Consider the following 21,727-nt stretch of genomic DNA (forward strand, 5'->3'; position numbering starts at 1 on the left):
GCGGCAGTCAGCCCCTCCTGGGCAAAGCGAGTACTACGTCGCTCGCCCAGGAGCCTGTAGGGGGCGAGCGCGCGCCGCCGGAGGAGCATTCCCGCCCCCGCTCGTTCACGGCTATACCCGTGCGAGTTCCCGCTGGAGAGGGAGAAAGGCAGGCGGCTGATGTAAACAAAGTCGCCTGTCATCTCCCTGGTGTAACTGCAGAGACTATACGATCCTGCTATGTAGGATCGTATGTCTCTGTGGTTACATCAAAAGCCACGCCCCTTTACAATTAGAATCACGCCCCTAGGGACACACTTAACCCCTGGATCTCTAATAAAGTTAACCCTTTCCCTGCCAGTGTCATTTGTACAGTAACAGTGCATATGTATAGCACTGATTACTGTAGTAATGTCACTGGTACCCCCAAAAGTGTAAAAAATGTTAGTCAGGGGTCCGATCTGTCCGCCGCAATGTTGCAGTCCCACAAAAAAAAAAATCGCAGATTGCCGCCATTACTAGTTAAAAAAAAAAAAAAATAAATAAAAATTACATCAATCTTTCCCTTAGTTAGTAAACACAATAACTTTTGTGCAAAATACGCTTATTGCAATTTTTTACCAAAAATATGTAGCAGAAAACAAATTGGCCTAAAAAATTTAGATTTTTACATTTTCTTTCAGGAATTTCATATAAAAAAAATGTGAAAAATATTTTTTCAAAATTGTCGCTCTTTTTTTGTTTATAGCGCAAAAAATAAAAATCGCACAGGTGATCAAGTACCACCAAAAGAAAGCTCTGTTTGTGGGAAAAAAAAGGATGTCAATTTTATTTGGGTACAGCGTTGCACGACCGCGATATTGTCCGTTAAAGTCATGCAGTGCCGAATCGCAAAATAGGCCCTGGTCTTTGAGCAGCCAAATCCTCTGGGGCTTAAGTGGTTAAACTAAATGAGGCCCAAGTCTGTGTTCCAACAAATTAAGGCTGCACTTCCTAATGTAAGATCTTAGGTCAGCCTTTCTCAACCTTTTCAACACAGAGGAACCCTTGAAATAACTTTCTAGTCTCAGAGAACCCCTGCTAAAAAATCCTATATCAGTATCTGATACATTAGTGTAATGGTCAGTGGTAAGAAAGCTCATTACACTTGTGGTCATTGGGAAGATCGAACCCCTTACAGATAGCTAAAATCAGATCAATGATGTCATTGGGAACTTATCTGAGAGGCAGAAATTGCTTGTTTCTTAAGGAAGCCCTAGCAACCCTTGGAGGAACCCTAGTGGAGAAAACCTGGCTTAGGTTAAGGCCCCATGCACACTGGGTGTTTAGCCCCCACTGCATGCAACTTCCGATTTAGGTGAGGGTGGAAGGCAGAAGTGGTACTAATGTTTAGGACAGTATGCGCTGAGGGAAGAATGGGTTAGTCGTAAGTAGCTTTAAGCCTCAGCAGGGCTATGCAGTGTGCATATGCCTTCAAACAACACCTAAACACTGGTGTCTCATGCATAGAGGCTAAATTTCCAGTGTGCATGAAGCCTATGTATCCAGTGTGGGGTAGTTACCAAAACATTATGAGGACAAACCTAAACAATACTTTCAATCCGTATCCAATCAGACAGACCCTCATACTACAGGTCCTTCTCAAAAAATGAGCATATTGTGATGAAGTTCATTATTTTCTGTAATGTACTGATAAACATTAGACTTTCATATATTTTAGATTCATTACACACAACTGAAGTAGTGCAAGCCTTTTATTGTTTTAATATTGATGATTTTGGCATACAGCTCATGAAAACCCAAAATTCCTATCTCAAAAAATTAACATATTTCATCCGACCAATAAAAAAAAAAGTGTTTTTAATACAAAAAAAGTCAACCTTCAAATAATTATGTTGAGTTATGCACTCAATACTTGGTCGGGAATCCTTTTGCAGAAATGACTGCTTCAATGCGGCGTGGCATGGAGGCGATCAGCCAGTGGCACTGCTGAGGTGTTATGGAGGCCCAGGATGCTTCGATAGCGGCCTTCAGCTCATCCAGAGTGTTGGGTCTTGCGTCTGTCAACTTTCTCTTCACAACATACCACAGATTCTCTATGGGGTTCAGGTCAGGAGAGTTGGCAGGCCAATTGAGCACAGTAATACCATGGTCAGTAAACCATTTACCAGTGGTTTTGGCACTGTGAGCAGGTGCCAGGTCGTGCTGAAAAATGAAATCTTCATCTCCATAAAGCTTTTCAGCAGATGGAAGCATGAAGTGCTCCAAAATCTCCTGATAGCTAGCTGCATTGACCCTGCCCTTGATAAAACACAGTGGACCAACACCAGCAGCTGACATGGCACCCCAGACCATCACTGACTGTGGGCACTTGACACTGGACTTCAGGCATTTTGGCATTTCCCTCTCCCCAGTCTTCCTCCAGACTCTGGCACCTTGATTTCCGAATGACATGTAAAATTTGCTTTCATCCGAAAAAGTACTTTGGACCACTGAGCAACAGTCCAGTGCTGCTTCTCTGTAGCCCAGGTCAGGCGCTTCTGCCGCTGTTTCTGGTTCAAAAGTGGCTTGACCTGGGGAATGTGGCACCTGTAGCCCATTTCCTGCACACGCCTGTACACGGTGGCTCTAGATGTTTCTACTCCAGACTCCGCAGGTCCCCCAAGGTCTGGAATCGGTCCTTCTCCACAATCTTCCTCAGGGTCCGGTCACCTCTTCTCGTTGTGCAGCGTTTTCTGACACACTTTTTCCTTCCCACAGACTTCCCACTGAGGTGCCTTGATACAGCACTCTGGGAACAGCCTATTCGTTCAGAAATTTCTTTCTGTGTCTTACCCTCTTGCTTGAGGGAGTCAATGATGGCCTTCTGGACAGCAGTCAGGTCGGCAGTCTTACCCATGATTGCGGTTTTGAGTAATGAACCAGGCTGGGAGTTTTTAAAAGCCTCAGGAATCTTTTGCAGGTGTTTAGAGTTAATTAGTTGATTCAGATGATTAGGTTAATAGCTCGTTTAGAGAACCTTTTCATGATATGCTAATTTTTTGAGATAGGAATTTTGGTTTTTCATGAGCTGTATGCCAAAATCATCAAATATTAAAACAATAAAAGGCTTGCACTACTTCAGGTGTGTGTAATGAATCTAAAATATATGAAAGTCTAATGTTTATCAGTACATTACAGAAAATAATGAACTTTATCACAATATGCAAATTTTTTGAGAAGGACCTGTATATAATAAAAAAAAGAAAACAGAAAGGCCCTTGTACTACATAGTTGATGGTACATCTAAAGGAGATTGTACGTTGTAGGATTACCTTCAAAGGGAGCCTGTGCTTTGTCCATGACAGGTTCCCTTAAGGTTTGTGTGTGGGGGACTTCAGTGTTGGGGTACTTTGACGTAAACTTGGAGGAATATTTACTTTATTTTCAGTGGCAATAGCCACATGCTAAAAAATACCAGAACTAGTGCTAAAAAATTAACATATCATAGATCAAGGCCAATGAAGAAGAATGGGTGGGGACACCCCAAAATTTCAAGCTGTCTGGAAAATTACAGGGAGACTATTTTTTTGGGGTCTCCACAAGTTATACATCATGTTGTCCACATGTCTGAGCAACTGGCCATCAAACCTATATAACCTTGTTGGACTTTGCATTCCAAAACCATTGCATTTATTAGAGTTGCCCAGCATTCCAAAACCATTGCATTTATTATAGGGTCCCCTCCCCTTTTAACAGTCTCCACCCAATCGGCATTCCATTTAATTATAAATATGTAGGGTTGAGGTCAGAGCTCTGTTCAGGCCATTTGAGTTCCTCCACATCAAACCATGTATAAAATCAAAGAAGCTCCACACTTCTGTCCAGCGAACTTAGCATAGACTTCAAAACATCCTTAGCCCGTGAGTCTCTGCCAAAGACACACCCCCTGACAGGTTTTGCTCCACCCACCAGAGCTTAATCATAAGGTCGTCATGATTTTGCTCCGGAGGGAGTGGCTTTGGCAGGGGGTGTGGGTTTGACAGAAACTCATGGGCTGAAGTAGTGTTCAAGTCTACACTAGGTTGGTTGGACGGGAGTGCGGGGCTTCTTTGATTTCATACAAACCCAATTCCAAAAAAGTTGGGACACTGTACAAATTGTGAGTAAAAAAGGAATGGACTAATTTACAAATCTCATAAACTTATATTTTATTTACAATATGATATAGATAACATATCAAATGTTGAAAGTGAGACATTTTGAAATGTCATGCCAAATATTGGCTCATTTTGGATTTCATGAGAGCTAGACATTCCAAAAAAGTTGGGACACGTAGCAATAAGAGGCCGGAAAAGTTAAATGTACATATATGGAAGAACTGGAGGACCAATTTGCAACTCATTAGGTCAATTGGCAACATGATTGGGTATAAAAAAAAAAACTCTCAGAGTGGCAGTGTCTCTCAGAAGTCAAGATAGGCAGAGGATCACCAATTCCCCCAATGCTATGGCAAAAAAATAGTGGAGCAATATCAGAAAGGAGTTTATCAGAAAGGAGTTTCTCAGAGAAAAATTGCAAAGAGTTTGAAGTTATCATCATCTACAGTACATAATATCATCCAAAGATTCAGAGAATCTGGAACAATCTCTGTGCATAAGGGTCAAGGCCGGAAAACCATACTGGATGCCCGTGATCTTCGGGCCCTTAGACGGCGCTGCATCACATACAGGAATGCTACTGTAATGGAAATCACAACATGGGCTCAGGAATACTTCCAGAAAACATTTTCGGTGAACACAATCCACCGTGCCATTCGCCGTTGCTGGCTAAAACGCTATAGGCAAAAAAAGAAGCCATGTCTAAACATGATCCAGAAGCGCAGGTGTTTTCTCTGGGCCAAGGCTCATTTATAATGGTCTGTGGCAAAGTGAAAAACTGTTCTGTAGTCAGACGAATCAAAATTTTAAGTTATTTTTGGAAAACTGGGACGCCATGTCATCCGGACTAAAGAGGACAAGGACAACCCAAGTTGTTCTCAGCGCTCAGTTCAGAAGCCTGCATCTCTGATGGTATGGGGTGGCATGAGTGCGTGTGGCACAGGCAGCTTACACATCTGGAAAGGCACCATCAATGCTGAAAGGTATATCCAAGTTCTAGAACAACATATGCTCCCATTCAGACGTCGTCTCTTCCAGGGAAGACCTTGCATTTTCCAACATGACAATGCCAGACCACATACTGCATCAATTACATCATCATGGCTGCGTAGAAGAAGGATCCGGGTAGTGAAATGGCCAGCCTGCAGTCCAGATCTTTCACCCATAGAAAACATTTGGGCATCATAAAGAGGAAGATGCGACAAAGAAGACCTAAGACAGTTGAGCAACTAGAAGCCTGTATTAGACAAGAATGGGACAACATTCCTATTCCTAAACTTGGGCAACTTGTCTCCTCAGTCCCCAGATGTTTGCAGACTGTTATAAAAAGAAGAGGGGAGGCCACACAGTGGTAATCATGGCCTTGTCCCAACTTTTTTGAGATGTGTTGATGCCATGAAATTTAAAATCAACTTATTTTTCCCTTAAAATTATACATTTTCTCAGTTTAAACATTTGATATGTCGTCTATGCTGTATTCTGCATAAAATATTCAAATTTGAAACTTCCACATCATTACATTCTGTTTTTAATCCACAATTTGAACAGTGTCCCAACTTTTTTGGAATCGGGTTTGTACATGCATTGCTTCGCATAAGCACCTTTGGCAGCCTTCAACTTTCTCCCTGGTGACTGCGGGAGTTTGGCTTCTCCAGCTTGAGTGGCGTTCATATTCTAGCACCATGGTCAAACCGTGTCTTTATGGAGCTGGCTTTGTACACAGTGGGCACAGTTATGTTGGAACAGAAAGGGGGCCTCTCCAAACCATTGGAAACTGCGGTAGCATTATAGTACCCTTCAATGGAAACACTGGAACTCAATCCTTTACAGGGTTTTCCACATAATTCTGTCCAACTCCCAGGTGATTGAGCTCACCTGATTTCCAGTAAGATTTTGGAGGAAACTTTAAATAAAAGATTGAAACAGGGCATGAACATGATCACCTGATTTCTAATGGACACAATGTAAGTAAAGGAGACAGCAGTGTCAACGCTACATTGTAATAATGTTAGGACAACCTACATAGTGCTGAGTTTCCTTTCCCCTTCAGGTATAGAAGGAACAGATCAAGCGAACGTACTCTTACTCAGCAGTCATATCCTGATACAGGAACCTTTCATCTTTCGTGGGGACGGAGATTGTAGATGAGGGGGGCTCTCCTAGTGAGCCGTTTCCCACAGTCAGAACGTGGATACGGTTGTAGTCCGCATGGACTCTAACATGCCTTGCCAGGTTAGACTTTTGCGTAAAGCCTCTTCCACACTCAGGACACGAGTATGGCCGGTGGCCGCTGTGAATTCTCTCATGTTTGGCAAGATCGTATTTGTCAGTGAAACATTTTCCACACTCCGTGCATGGAAACGGCTTCTGCCCTGCATGAACCCTCTGGTGCCTAATGAGATATTCTCTATGAGGAAAACACTTCCCGCATTCAGGACATGGATATGGCTTCTCCCCTGTATGAAGTCTTTGGTGTCTGTTGAAGTGTCCCCTCTGAGTAAAACATTTCCCACACTCGTAGCAGAAAAACTCCTTCTCGTTGGCGTGGCTCTTCTCGTGATTGGCCAGATGCCCCTTTTCTCCGAAACATTTCCCGCATATGGAACAGGAATAGGGCTTTTCCACTGAGTGACTCCTCTGGTGATTGACGAGGTGCGACTTTTCTACAAAGCATTTCCCGCAATCGGGGCAGGAATGCGGTTTGTCCACTATGTGATCTCGCTGGTGTTTGAAAAGTTTCGCTTTGGCCGTAAAACATTCGCCGCACTCGGAGCACATAAACGTTTCACCCCTTCTACGATATGTACGATTGGGGACAGGAGGTAAATGACTGAAGAAGCTCCCCGCAAGGGTAGAGGGACCAAACGATTGACCCACACCGTGAGGTATTGAATAGAGATTTGCATCAATGCCCGTTTCTTCTAAAGAATCTCTTGTGACATCATCTTCCATTTCACTGTCCGGAAAGATCATGGGACATTTATCCATATTGTACCCTGTGTATTTTCCATCTGCAGAAAACAAGACATTGAGGGTTAACAAGAACACATAGCTAAAGCCAAATATTGTTATTTTTATTTTGGCTATATTAGGAAATGGTTAAAGTGGTTCTAAAGTCTAAAGATTTTTGTTTTTTTACCTTAAAGCGGGTGTAACCCTAAGACATGAAATATGAACAAATCATATCCCTCTATAGTGTGTACTTGTCTTAGTCCAGAGCACTAAGTGTCATTTCTGTCTGCTGCTTCATTCCACTGTTTACTAGGCTTCAGTTATGAATAAACACAGTGAGTGGCCAGTACCAATCCCTCACTGTGTTTATTCATAAAAAGAAAGGGGCTGGTAAATAAAACTCTCCATCCTGAATCAATCCCACGTAGCAGTCAGCGGGAGAGAAGAGTACGGGGTCCTGGACTGCAGAGTAAATCTGCACCGGTACAAGGTGATTAGGGTGTGCCCAGGCACACCTGGCAAACCCTGTGTGCACGCCTATGCGTGACACTGTTATACCCGTAGAGTTTGGGAGGTGGGGGCTTATATTTTAATGCTCATGGTTTTATAATGGGAAGTTAAACATGGATATATTTGCCTAACTGTCAGGACTTAAAAACGTTTGACCGTCTAGTGCAGTGATGGTGAACCTTGGCACCCCAGATGTTTTGGAACTACATTTCCCATGATGCTCAACTACACTGCAGAGTGCATGAGCATCATGGGAAATGTAGTTCCAAAACATCTGGGGTGCCAAGGTTCACCATCACTGATCTAGTGTATCGATCACTCACCCCTGCCAATCTCTCCAGGAATTCCCTCTTTATTCTGTTCCACACCCCTACCATACATCTTCTCTGGTGCTCCTCTACCTCCAGCTTGATAATGGGACGACCTTTCTTCCTGCAAAAGAAACAAGAATTGTGTCCAATTTTTGGGCTTGGATGGACACAAAAGCTACACTGCTATCAATGCCATTTCATCTACCTGATATTTTGATAAGATCTTGTGATTTTCCAGGGGAGAATCCCAGGAGTAGAGAGGACTTCGACATCTCTCTGGTGTGTTTCTGTTGTTGGACCCATCTGTGGAAACGTCCTCCTCTTTACACATCGGGTCTCTCCACAAATACGTCTCATCGTCACTCTCCGTTGCTTCAACTTTAATGTTCAGTAAACGTTCGCCCTGAATGTTAGAAAACAATTATGAGATAGGGTTTACTAGGCTTGTATACTAGTCATAGGGTGTACTAACCGGAATTCTATCTACCTTTTCATCCCGGAGGATCTTTTGATGTTCCTGTGTGAAATCCCAGTTATAAAGAGGACTGGGACTTCTCTTTGGTGTATTTCTAATAATGGACCTTTGTAAGGGAATTTCCCACTCCTTCTGCACATCAGTCCTCAAAAACGGGTTTTCTTGTCTCTCTGTGACGTCAGCTTTAAAGTTCAACTGATGATCATGCTGACGCTTCCTCTGCATTTCCACCCTCAAAAATGTGTCTTCTACTCGCTCTGTGGCTTCACCTTTCATGTTTAACTGATGTTCATGCTTCTCTTTCTGCAGATCAATGCTCAAAATTTTGTTTTCATCTTTTTCTTTCACTTCGGCTTTAGCGTTCAACTGACATTCATGATCCTTCTGTACATCAATCCTTAAATATTTGTCTTGTACTCTCTCGGTGGCCTCTGTTTTAACATTCAACTGATGTTCTGGCTTCTCTTTCAGCATATCGATCCTCAAGGTCTTGCTTTCTTCTTTTTCTTTGACTTCGGCTTTAATATTTGACTGACAGTCACGATCCTTCTGTACATCGATCCTCAGGAATTTGTCTTGTACTCTTGGTGTGATTTCCACTTTAACATTCAACTGATGTTCTGGCTTCTCTTTCAGCATATCGATCCTCAAAGTCTTGCTTTCTTCTTTTCCTTTGAGATCGGCTTTAATATTCGACTGATAGTCACGATCCTTGTGTACATCGATCCTCAGAAATTTCTCTTGTACTTTCGGTGGGACTTCCAACTGATGTTCATGCTTCTCTTTCTGTATATCAATCCACAAAGCCTTGTTTTCTTTTTTTCCCTTTACTTTAGTGTTAACGTTCGACTGACATTCACGCTCCTTCTGTACTTCGAACCTCAAAAATTTGTCTTGTAGTCTCTCTCTGGCTTTAGCTTTAATTTTCATATGATGAACACGTTTCTCGTTCTGCACATCAATCCTCGAAATCTTGCTACCTTCTTTCTCTTTGATTTCAGCTTTACTGTTCGACTGACATTCACGCTCCTCCTGTAGATCGATCCTCAAAAACTTGTTTTGTACCCTCTCTGTGGTTTTAGCTTGATTATTCAGCTGATGATCATGCTGCTCTTTCTGCATATCAATACTTAAATTCTTGTTTTCTTCTTTGACTTCAGTTTCAACATTCCACCATGATTCATGCTCCTTCTTTACATCAATCCTCAGAAATTTGTCTTCTGCTTTTTCTGTGTTTACAGCTTTTTCATTCGTCTGACAGTCACGCTTTATGGCAGTACCAAAACAAAAAGGGCAGTTGGTTTGTTAGGCCTTTAGGTAGATCATGAGATATACAATGGCACTGTTTTACTAAAACTGGAGAGTGCAAAATCTGGTGCAGCTCTGCATAGAAACCAATCAGCTTCCAGTTTTTTTTTTTTGGGCAAAGACGTTATATGACATCTTGCGGTACGATCCGTCACCTGCTGTGATCACCAGACACAGCCGATTACTGACCAGTGTATTGACCCGCTGCTGGTATCATTTGATCGCTGTGACCAATCACATGACATTGTAAACAATAGATGGCTTCATTTCATGCCATTCACTGTGTAAAATTGTGTTGCCAGCTGTGATTGGTCACAGTAATCACATGGTACAGACAAGGCCAATCATAGCCCATCTGTACCATGTGATTAGCTGTGGCCAATCACAGATAATCACAATACACACTGAATAAATTAGTTTCATTCAGTGTGTAAAATTGTGTTGCCAGCTGCGATTGGTCACAGTAATCACATGGTACAGACAAGGCCAATCACAGCCCATCTGTACCATGTGATTAGCTGTGGCCAATCACAGATAATCACAACAATACACACTGAATGAATTCGTTTCATTCAGTGTGTAAAATTGTGTTGCCAGCTGCGATTGGTCACAGTAATCACATGGTACAGACAAGGCCAATCACAGCCCATCTGTACCATGTGATTAGCTGTGGCCAATCACAGATAATCACAACAATACCCACTGAATGAATTAGTTTCATTCAGTGTGTAAAATTGTGTTGCCAGCTGCGATTGGTCACAGTAATCACATGATATTGACAAGGCCAATCACAGCCCATCTGTACCATGTGATTAGCTGTGGCCAATCACAGAAAATCACAACAATACACACTGAATGAATCAGTTTTATTTGGTAAAAACTGTAGCTTAAATCAGTAAGATTTACTGGTATAAGCAATCATAATGTGTAAAAAAAAAATCCTGATCACTTCCCCAGGGTAGTACAGTGTTACTAATGGCACTTTTCCAATGCAAGTACCGGCTCGGCTCTACTCGGCCCTGCTTGGCCCGGTTTGCTTTTCCACTGCTGGTACCGCATGGTACGGTGTTGGAACGGTTCGGTACGATATGGTATGGTTTGCTTTTCCACTAAAGTAGTACTAAAGTTAAGTGGGTGGGATAACAACGGGGTGAGTGGGATTCTCTGACCAATCAGTGGCTAGTAGTGACTGCATGCAAAGGATTGTGGGATATGGTACCGGGTATGGTACCTCTTGGAACCACAATCGAGGTGGTACTGTTTTTGAGAGCCGTACCGTTCGGTTCCATGCAGTGGAAAAGCGCCGCCGTACCGTACCGTACCGAACCGTTGCTACACCATACCATGCGGTACCAGCAGTGGAAAAGCACAAAAGCGAGCCGAACCGTTCGGTTCCATGCAGTGGAAAAGCGACATAACACATTTAAAAAACACACTTTGGTCTAAATTTACAAAGAAAGATTATTTATTTGCAAAATTTTATAACAGAAACTAAAACAAAAAACATGGTTTTTTTTCCCTGAAATTTTTTTAGCAAAAAAAAAAAAAAAAAAAAAACAGTGGTGATTACATACCACCAAAAGAAAGCTCTATTTGTGTAAAGAAAAATGATATTTGGGTACAGTTTTGCATGACAAGCTGAAAAATTGGCCTGGGAAAGAAGGGGGTGAAAGTGCCCGGTATTGAATTTAGAAGCAAATTGGTTACTATGGACTGCTGCACCAGATCATGTACTCTCCAGTTTTAGTAAATCACCCCATAATTTGTAAAAACTCTTATTTTTCTTTACCTGATCTTCATAGGAGACCTTGTGATGTTTCAGTGCAGAATTCCAGGAAATAAAAGGATTAAGACATCTCTGTTGTGGGTTTTTGCTGTTGGATCCATCTGTAGAAACTTGCTTCTCCTTATGCTGCAAAACAGTATTCACACACATTTCCTCCTCTGTTTGTGTGGGTTTTAAATTAGAGACACAATCACGCTGAGTAATACAGAACAGTTATTAATTAGGGTCCACTGGGCCTATGGATAAACCAAATACCACACTTGCAAAGACTCTTAGTTGCCTTTACCTGATCCGCCTGAGGGATCTCCTGATGTTCCTGTGTGGAGTCCCGGGAATACAGAGGACGGGGACATCTCTCTGGGGGATTTCTGTTACTGGATCCATCTGTAGGAAACACACACTGACTGATTACATTGTTTCTATGTCTTTATATCAGAGGATGTGTGTATCTAGGGGGATCCTCAATACAAGAAATTAATGTCTCCTGTTACCCGGTGATGTGAGGGGCGGCCGCTTCTCCATCATGACGTCCTTGTAGAGATCCTTGTGTCCTTCTATATACTCCCACTCCTCCATGGAGAAATAGACAGTGACATCCTGACACCTTATAGGAACCTGACACACACAATGATACAGTCACCATCCAGACACATCCCTTGTCTGTTACTGGATAATGTCCCAGAATTCCCGGCACCGCTCACCTCTCCTGTCAGCAGCTCAATGATCTTCTGGGTGACTTCTAGGATCTTCTTGTCGTTGTTTATCTCAGATATTAGTGAGTGAGTTGGAGGTTCCACCTTTGGGCTCTGTTTTCTGCTACATCTTTGTGACACACTAAGAGGTTTGTTGGGCATCACTTGATCACCAGATATCTTCTTAGCTATAATGCATTCCTGTATTTTAGACACAAATATAAAATATCACTACACAGAGAAAATAACGTCTATTCTATGGTCAACCAACACAGCCTCTTGTCACTGGGAGTTCTAAGAATCCTCCTCACCTCTCCGGTCAGGTCTGCATTTTATTATTAGAGATAAGAGTGATGTCATGTGACCTCCCAGAATCCTCCTCACCTCCCCAGTTAGGTCTGTGTTTTATTAATAGAGATAAGAGTGATGTCATGTGACCTCCCAGAATCCTCCTCACCTCCCCAGTTAGATCTGTGTAGTGTTAAAATGGAAATCTAGGCCCTGTCCTAGTTAGGGCCAGCCAGACATGTAGCGAATTTCTTTCCTGCAACCATGGGTTGCAAGAAAGAAATTCGCTCTATTCCCCCTTCAACACAGATAGTGCTGAAGCAGGAATCCATCCTGCCGGGCTAATGTCTCCTCCCAGCGGGAGAAGCTGTCTCCGCCGGGAGAAGACAGCAAATATTGTTAGTGGCTATAGCAGCCGCTAGCGATAACCGCAGATAAAACCTGGCATGCTGGTTGTACCCAAGTTGATCGATCAATCAACTTGGTACACTCAGCCTGCCCATACACGGTTCAATTCTGCTGAACCGACCAAGATTCGAACCATGTATAGCCTAAGTAAGCCTAGAACTGTTCCACCCCCTTACCGTGTATAGGAAAGATGGGTATACCTACCTTTCTCAGGGCACTATGGTCCAGTCACATAATCTCCCCAGCGGCTTTGCTTCATAGGAGAGAAGAGCTCGCTAACAACGGCTGGAATGCCTGAGCAGTGATGTCACCCATAAACGTACAATGGACCATCCATTGTAGGCTGTTCCTCCTCTACCCTGAAGCCGCTGCTGGGAGCCAATCATGTCCCCGGACTGGAGTGCTCAGAGAATAGGCAAGTATAAGCATCTTCCTTCTACAGGGTAGTTAAACGAGATTTAGAAAGGGGGTTGGAGCAATTTTAGGCTTAGTTAGGTAGAGCCTGGACTTCCACTTTATTAATAGAGATAAGTGATGTCATGTGACCGCCAAGAATCCTCCTCACCTCTCCAATTAGCAGGTAGATGATCTCCAGGGTGAGGTCCAATATCCTTTCAGTCATGCGACTCCTGCTCTTCTCCATTCTGGAGCTGCCTTGGTTCAACTGCTAAAATAACAACCTGAAAGAAGAATCAAACATAAATGTAGACCCATGTAGATGTCTAATCTGGCACACCTACCAAGTAAAGCCTCGTACACATGCACTGATTGTTGGCCGTAAATTTTCGGCCAACGTCCGATCGGCCGATTGTCGGCTTGTTAGTATGATGATTCCGACAACCAACTGCGACTTTTCGGCCGAACAAAATCTGGTCTGCATGCTATAAAATTTTTGTTGGCCGTCACTAGAACGGCCGATTGTTCGTCAGTCAGTACAGAATTCGGCCGACAAAAGTCAGATGAGCAAGACTGGGCATGCTCAGAGAAGAAAAAAACACATGAAAAGTAGACCAGAACATGACATCACTTCTGCAGTTGGTTTTTGTTGGCCGACAAAATTCGTGTGCAGTCTAGAGCACATTTCAACCAACAAACAACACTGGACAAAAGACGGCCGATCGGTCGGCCAACAATCGGTGCGTGTGTACGAGGCTTAAGTGAAAACGTTTCACCAAAGCACTTTAAAGCTGAGGAGCAAAGGCAAGCTTTTCAGACAATTACAATAATATATAACCAACACCTTATAAAAAAATTTAAAATAACTCTGCTAAAAAAAACATTTCCCTGTGTCATTAAAGGTGGTGTAAACAATTTTCATCCAACTTCCAATCATTTGATTGTGAACGAAAGCTAATTTGCAAACCATGCATCAAAAGTGCCCACTGTATGGCTAGCATAAGATGTATAAGCAAGAAAAAGGTAAAAAAATGGAGGCAGTGGAAGAAAAAACATAGGGGAAGAAAAACTGAAAGAGAAAAAGTAAGAAGACAAACAATTACCGTTAAATATGTATTGTGTTTTTGGAGAAAGGTCATCATACCAATAAAACCCTACCGCTTGGTATAGGCTGGGCTGGTAGTAGCCAAAAGAGAGCCTACTATGCCGACATACTCTAAAGGCGACACAAGGAAATGTATTGAACAAACTCAGCTACACTTCAGAAGAAAAAGGGGGTTTTGATCTTAAAGGGCCCTTGTAGTCGTTTTTGCCTCCGTCCCGTGAATTCTAGTATTTGTGGGTGTGGGTGCCTCAAACCCAAATGGTGGGGAATTTATGGGCAAGAATGATTAGAGAAGTAGGTAAAAAGACAATTTATTTAAGGAAATAACATAAATACAAATAATGGGATAACCCATAACATGGTAGCTGTGTATGGGTAAAGGCCCATAAAGTGGAGTGAGAAAAGTATGGAATAATTGTGACACATATAAGTGACTTTGCAATGAAGTGTTTCGCTCTGTGGTTCTCTGGGTAACAGAGGGATTCAGAGCAGAAGATTGGTGGATGATGACAGGGTCCTACGCGTTTCGGCCTAAGGGAGGCCTTTCTCAAGGATAGATCACCAAATATGTATCTTATGCTCGGTCCATGCCTGTATATACATTGTCCTCAGAAATACAAATTGCAACAGGAACAGTATGCTTCTCCACAAATGGTACTCTTCGGATTTTTGAAAGTGAGCTCTTATGGGTTACATAGTTACATAGTTAGTGAGGCTGAAAAAAGACACAAGTCCATCCAGTTCAACCTATGATGTGTGTGTGTGTTTGCTTTTAACCGTACATTGTATACCCCTGTATGTTGTGGTCTTTAAGGTGTCCATCCAATAGTTTTTTGAAACTATCAATGCTCCCTGCTGATACGACTGCTTGCGGAAGAGAATTCCACATCCTTACCGCTCTTACAGTGAAGAACCCCTTACGCACTTTAAGGTTAAACCGCCTTTCCTCAAGCTTTAGTGAGTGGCCACGTGTCTTATTGTATTCCCTTACTCTGAATAGTTTGTTCCTTATGCTAGGGTCGCCAGTACAATATTTGTACATTGATATCATATCCCCCCTCAATCGTCTCTTCTCCAGAGAGAATAAGTTCCTCTCTCTCCCTCTGCTGGAGACATCGTGAAGAAGTTTGCCGCTGGAACCTCCAACTCTTTTTCAAAAAGTGCTGGATACATTTGGAAACATTAGCAGGAATCTTTTACCGCAGTAAATCGTGAGACAACCCATAAGAGCTCACTTTCAAAAATCCGAAGAGTACCATTTGTGGAGCAGCATACTGTTCCTGTTGCAATTTGTATTTCTGAGGACAATGTATATACAGGCATGGACCGAGCATAAGATACATATTTGGTGATCTATCCTTGAGAAAGGCTTCCCTTAGGCCGAAACGCGTAGGACTCTGTCATCATCCACCAATCTTCTGCTCTGAATCCCTCTGTTACCCAGAGAACCACAGAGCGAAACACTTCATTGCAAAGTCACTTATATGTGTCACAATTATTCCATACTTTTCTCACTCCACTTTATGGGCCTTTACCCATACACAGCTACCATGTTATGGGTTATCCCATTATTTGTATTTATGTTATTTCCTTAAATAAATTGTCTTTTTACCTACTTCTCTAATCATTCTTGCCCATAAAGTCCCCACCATTTGGGTTTGAGGCACCCCCCCCCCACAACTACTACACTTCAGAAGAAAAACATTATAAGAGAGGCAAAACAGAGCTAAGAACCCAATCTGGCTCCATGTCAACAAACCAATAGAAATTTGAGATGAGAACTTTCTTTCGAGGGATCCTGGATCTAGAGCTCTTGGAAGGAGATATACTGTTAACGTTGCACACCACTGGATCGGCAGGCCACTAATCTGTCATAAAATTAACCACTTGTAGAAAAAACAATCTACATTAGCATTACTATACATAAGCATGAACTTCAATTTGCTAGCAAAACCCAATCACTTGTCACGGTGACCTGGTGCACCCCATCCACCCTCAAATGGGCACGACATGCAACCACCAACTTTTCTACATGGCACACCTCCCTTCACCCCCTCTCTCTAGCTCAGAATCCAAGAGAAGCACCGGTCCTTAGGCTGCTAAGGTGACTACAGTCCACTGTGGGGTGTCAAGAACATATGCAATCACTGACCCTAATCAGAGTCAAGACTTGCATTTTATATACAACTTCAGCAACACCAACCCAACAGTGTAGGGTTTTGGATCTTTGGTGAATAGCGTTATGAACGCATTACCAAAAAAAAAAAAGAGAAGAGTATCGGTTTAAATATATTTATATGAATAAAGTGGCATCCAACTTCCTATAATCTAGACTGGGGTCTCCAAGCTATTCTAAACAAACGGCCCATTTTCTGTCCTCCAGACTTTAGAGGGGGGGTCAGACTGTGGCCATTGGGAGTAAAAATTGTCCCGGCATCAGTGGGAGTAAACAATGCATCTTTGGTATTAGGGGGAGGAATAGTGTCCCATTTTTGGTGTGAGTGGGATTAGTGGTGCCCCATCGTTGAAGTCAGTTTGAGGAATATTGACGTCAATGGGAGAAATTGTGTCCCCAATTTTGATGACAGTAGCAGGAATATTGCGCCATTATTGGTGTCAGTGGGAGGAATAGTGTCTTGTACTGTATCAGTACACCCTTTTTCTAGGTGTAATAAATCAGCCCTATCGGTACTGGTGTTCCTCCATGCCGAAGACACCCCCCTCCGCAGTCCGTGAGGTACAGCCTTATTCCTAGAAGCACTGAAATTAGTATTTATTAAATGGTCAGTTTGACAAAATTCTTTAACTTCCTCCCCTCCACTAGCTAGTGACTCCTAACTCCCCTCCCCCCCCCCCCCCATCAGCCTATGTCTCCTACCCAACCAACTTCATCAGCCCATGGCTCCTACCACCCCTCTGTCAGCACATACATCCTACTATATTATTCCGTGACTCCTACCTCCCTTCTATCAGCCCATGGATCCTACAAACCCCCCCTCATTAGCCAAACAAACCTACCCCCCCCCCTTTTTTTACCCATCATCAGTGCATGACTCCAACCCCTGTGTTCCACACCTCACCGTTATCAGCCCCTGACTCCTACCCTCTCCCCCCCTTCCATCAGCCCCTGTCTCCAACCCACCCCCTTGTTCACTTCATGTCCCACGTCTCCTACAAAACGTAACTACCCCCTTCATCAGCTTGTGACTCCAACCTCTGCTCCATGAGCCTGTGTCTCCTACTTCACCTTTCTCAACTCGGGACTCTTAACCCCCCTTTTTTCCATCAGCCCATGTCTCTTCCCCATCCACCTTTCTCAGTTCATTAATTCTACCTTACCTCCATCAGTCCATTTTTGCCTACAAACCCAACCCCCCCTTGCCTTCAAAAGGCCAAGACTCATACCTCCCTTCTATCAGCCAAGGTCTCTTATATCATCTCCATCATCAGTGCATGACTCCTACCTCTTCTTCATGAGTCTGTGTCTCCTAAATCAGTGGTCCTCAACTCCGGTCCTCAGGGCCCACTAACAGGCCATATTTTAAGTATTACCTTGGGGAGTTGCAGACTAGAGTACTGCAATCACTGAGCAGCAAATTAGATCAGCTGTGATGTATTTCAGTTATCTTGCAAACCTGGCCTGTTAGTGGGCCCTGAGGACCAGGGTTGAGGACCACTGATTTAGGAGACACAGACTCATGGAGAAGAGGTAGGAGTCATGCACTGATGATGGAGATGATATAAGAGACCTTGGCTGATGGAAGGGAGGTATGAGTCTTGGCCTTTTGAAGGCAAGGGGGGTTGGGTTTGTAGGCAAAAATTGACTGATGGAGGCAAGGTAGAATAGAATAGTCCTAAATTACATTCATCACTCCATGACTCCTACCCTCCCTCCTTTCCATCAAACCATGTCTCCTAACCAGCCCCTCTTCTCTAGTCCATGACTTCTAACACCCCTTCATCAGTCCATCTCCCATGTCTCCTACAATCCAACCCCCCCCCTCCCCAATTTAAATCAACTCATAACTCCCACCTGCTCTCCATCAGCCCATGTCTCCTGCCCTCCTCATAAACCCTTGATACCTACCTCTCTCTATACAACTTATCCCCAGTGCAGACACAACTGTTAGATGAAACCAGTCGGTGATGGATTATAGACTGGTTCTATCTAACAGTTGTGTTTGAGTTCCTTTAGATTTTACTCCAGCAGCACCTTCTCGTATAAGGACTCTTGCTCATTTTTTTGAACTTTCCTTTAAGAATTTTTATAATAATATTTGGTTTACCGTTTGATATGGTTTTTGGTCCAAGTTTGCTGCCATAGTCTCGGAACCATCACCACTACTTTTTATCCTTTCTACCTCCCTCCACACAGCCTCTGTCAATCTCTCAGGCATTTGACCCTTCAGGGAATTTCGGGCTTGTCTAAGTCCTGCGTACTTTAGCTCCATCCTCCGGGCTCTATGTCAACGTGGAGACCTGTATTGAAACCCAGGTTGGAGGACAGATCTGTGGGGTACGGCTGGAACAGCAGATGTCTGACATGCTCGGAAGAGTCAGGCCTCTCCGAAGAGGAGTCAGTCCTCTCCGAAGAGGAGTCAGTCCTCTCCGAAGAGGAGTCAGTCCTCTCCGAAGAGGAGTCAGTCCTCTCCGAAGAGTCAGTCCTCTCCGAAGAGGAGTCAGTCCTCTCCGAAGAGTCAGTCCTCTCGGAGGAGTCAGTCCTCTCGGAAGAGTCAGTCCTCTCGGAAGAGTCAGTCCTCTCGGAAGAGTCAGACCTCTCGGGAAGAGTCAGACCTCTCGGGAAGAGTCAGACCTCTCGGGAAGAGTCAGACCTCTCGGGAAGAGTCAGACCTCTCGGAAGAGTCAGACCTCTCGGAAGAGTCAGTCCTCTCGGAAGAGTCAGTCCTCTCGGAAGAGTCAGTCCTCTCGGAAGAGTCAGTCCTCTCGGAAGAGTCAGTCCCCTCGGAAGAGTCAGTCCCCTCGGAAGAGTCAGACCTCTCGGAAGAGTCAGTCCTCTCGGAAGAGTCAGTCCTCTCGGAAGAGTCAGACCTCTCGGAAGAGTCAAGCCTCTCCGAAGAGTCAGACCTCTCGGAAGAGTCAGTCCTCTCGGAAGAGTCAGTCCTCTCGGAAGAGTCAGTCCTCTCGGAAGAGTCAGTCCTCTCGGAAGAGTCAGTCCCCTCGGAAGAGTCAGTCCTCTCGGAAGAGTCAGTCCTCTCGGAAGAGTCAGTCCTCTCGGAAGAGTCAGTCCTCTCGGAAGAGTCAGACCTCTCGGAAGAGTCAAGCCTCTCCGAAGAGTCAGACCTCTCGGAAGAGTCAGTCCTCTCGGAAGAGTCAGACCTCTCGGAAGTGTCAAGCCTCTCGGAAGTGTCAAGCCTCTCGGAAGTGTCAAGCCTCTCGGAAGAGTCAGACCTCTCTGAAGAGTCAGACCTCTCGGAAGAGTCAGGCCTCTCGGAAGAGTCAGGCCTCTCGGAAGAGTCAGGCCTCTCCGAAGAGGAGTCAGGCCTCTCGGAAGAGTCAGTCCTCTCCGAAGAGTCAGTCCTCTCGGAAGAGTCAGACCTCTCGGAAGTGTCAAGCCTCTCCGAAGAGTCAGTCCTCTCGGAAGTGTCAAGCCTCTCGGAAGAGTCAGACCTCTCTGAAGAGTCAGTCCTCTCGGAAGAGTCAGACCTCTCGGAAGAGTCAAATGCTGAAGACCCTGAGTCAGGTCACTGGGGTGGGGGAATACAATGGACCTTCTTGTCTTTTTGTAGGTGTCTTTGCTCCCATAACAGGGTTCTTCACCAATATCTTTCCATATATTTCTCCAGATGTCCTCTCTTTTATTAGCAGTTCCATCCTTTTCACCCAAAGGACGCGTCATCCATCTCCAGCTTGAAGAACAACGTTTTGGGAATAAAAGGGAAGAAGCGCGGCGTAGTCTGACCGATAACCGGCAAAGTCAGAGGTCATGAGATGGAATTATTTCACGTTTTCTCTATAAATACGCACAGGACGCGGATGAGCGCACGGCCGACAGCTTGTGGCTACAAACCCCGGGCAGGATAACTCAAACCATCCAAAAACAGAGAGGAACCTCCTATTGGGCTCCCAGTGGCCCTATAGTACCTAACTGACCCCCACCACAGTGCCTACTGCCCCCCTCCCCCAATCTCTGTGTGCAAATCACATGACCCCCCTCCCCTCATTCAGCAGTCCTCAGAAAGTGCTGGGACCCCCTTCTCCCCTTCACATCCCATAATAAGAAGACATTATTACCTCCTCCTCTGTGTGCAGACACTCTCCAGCCCAACACCCACCTGGAGGATTCCAGCATTGCTGAAGCCCCTCCCCTCCGCAGACTATGGGCTACAACAAAATGGCCGACGACCTTCCAGAGCTCACAGCGTTTAAACAAAAGCAGACGGCTTGCTACTTTAATCCATAACGTTTGCAGCGGATGCCGTCATGAAAATGCAACTCTGAGCCAGCTCTTTATAGTTTCATACAGAAAGTCAACAAAAGGAGAGGTCTGTGCTAAATGAAGATGGCCGCCGCCCCCCTATACCGAGGACACTTTCTCCCCTTCATTTGCTCGGACTAGCCCTCTAGTGTTTGTTCTGGGTCCAGCGAGCAGGTGGAATGTTGCAGGAAGCTAAGCAGAGAGAGACAGACAGGGGAGGGGCGGGGCTTCACCTCATTTGTCAGCCTGCTCCGCGTATCTATAGCAACCAGGAAGCAGCTGGGCGGCCGTGGAACGCACGTACCGGAAATGCGGAAGCCAAGGACCACAAATGTCTCTACCTGAACAATATAATGTACTGCTCTATAATATAGTAAAAATATAAAAATATAAAAATTATTGAATAATAATAATAAAACTACATTAATTTAAATATAATAATTATTGATTTTTTTTTTAGTTATAACATTAATAATATATGATAATGAAGAAAATTATAATAATAACAAATAATAATGACATTATTACTGATTGTTATGGCAACCACATAAAGTGACACATAATGATGATAATATAACATTTAAAAAAACCCAATATATGTACAATTAACCACTTGAAGCCCAGGCCCTCTTCCGACACTTTTTGTTTACAAGTTAAAATCAGTATTTTTTTGCTAGAAAATTACTTAGAACTCCTAAACATTATATATATATACACATATTAGAAATCGAACGATTATCGGCAAAGTCGATATATCAAAAGCCAATGTGCACTTTCACCGATATATCGGAATCGGCCCCCAAGCAATGATCCCTTTAAGATGCGCGCATGCGCGGACGCACAGTCTAATTGAAGGTCCCACGCAGCACAAATTCAGACCGCGCAGCCGCAAACGGTACCGGGCCGAGGAGGAGGCGGGAGGACTGAAGAGACGCAGGGACT

The 21,727-nt window shown here is 44.0% G+C and overlaps 3 protein-coding genes across 3 annotated transcripts in view; 1 reads left to right on the forward strand and 2 right to left on the reverse strand.

The window, feature by feature from the left end:
* Window positions 1-21,727, forward strand: part of LOC309564368 (uncharacterized protein) — a 770,106-nt gene that overhangs the window by 480,213 nt on the left and 268,166 nt on the right. The gene's annotated exons all lie outside the window — the stretch shown is intronic.
* The window catches only part of LOC309563386 (uncharacterized protein), a 148,200-nt gene that overhangs the window by 71,268 nt on the left and 55,205 nt on the right, over window positions 1-21,727 (reverse strand). The gene's annotated exons all lie outside the window — the stretch shown is intronic.
* Window positions 6,022-20,679, reverse strand: LOC309562958 (uncharacterized protein). Its single transcript, XM_082267285.1, has 11 exons — window positions 20,602-20,679; window positions 13,414-13,528; window positions 12,162-12,353; window positions 11,952-12,075; window positions 11,747-11,844; window positions 11,464-11,655; window positions 9,114-9,632; window positions 8,379-8,978; window positions 8,097-8,294; window positions 7,904-8,012; window positions 6,022-7,129 (listed from the first exon to the last, which is right to left on the reverse strand). Exons 2-11 carry the CDS (start codon window positions 13,489-13,491, stop codon window positions 6,201-6,203), a joined length of 3,039 nt encoding a protein of 1,012 aa, XP_082123411.1. The 5' UTR covers window positions 13,492-13,528; window positions 20,602-20,679; the 3' UTR covers window positions 6,022-6,200.

This window comes from Pelophylax lessonae (assembly GCF_965119305.1).
Source record: "Pelophylax lessonae genome assembly, chromosome: 9".
NCBI lineage: Eukaryota > Metazoa > Chordata > Amphibia > Anura > Ranidae > Pelophylax > Pelophylax lessonae.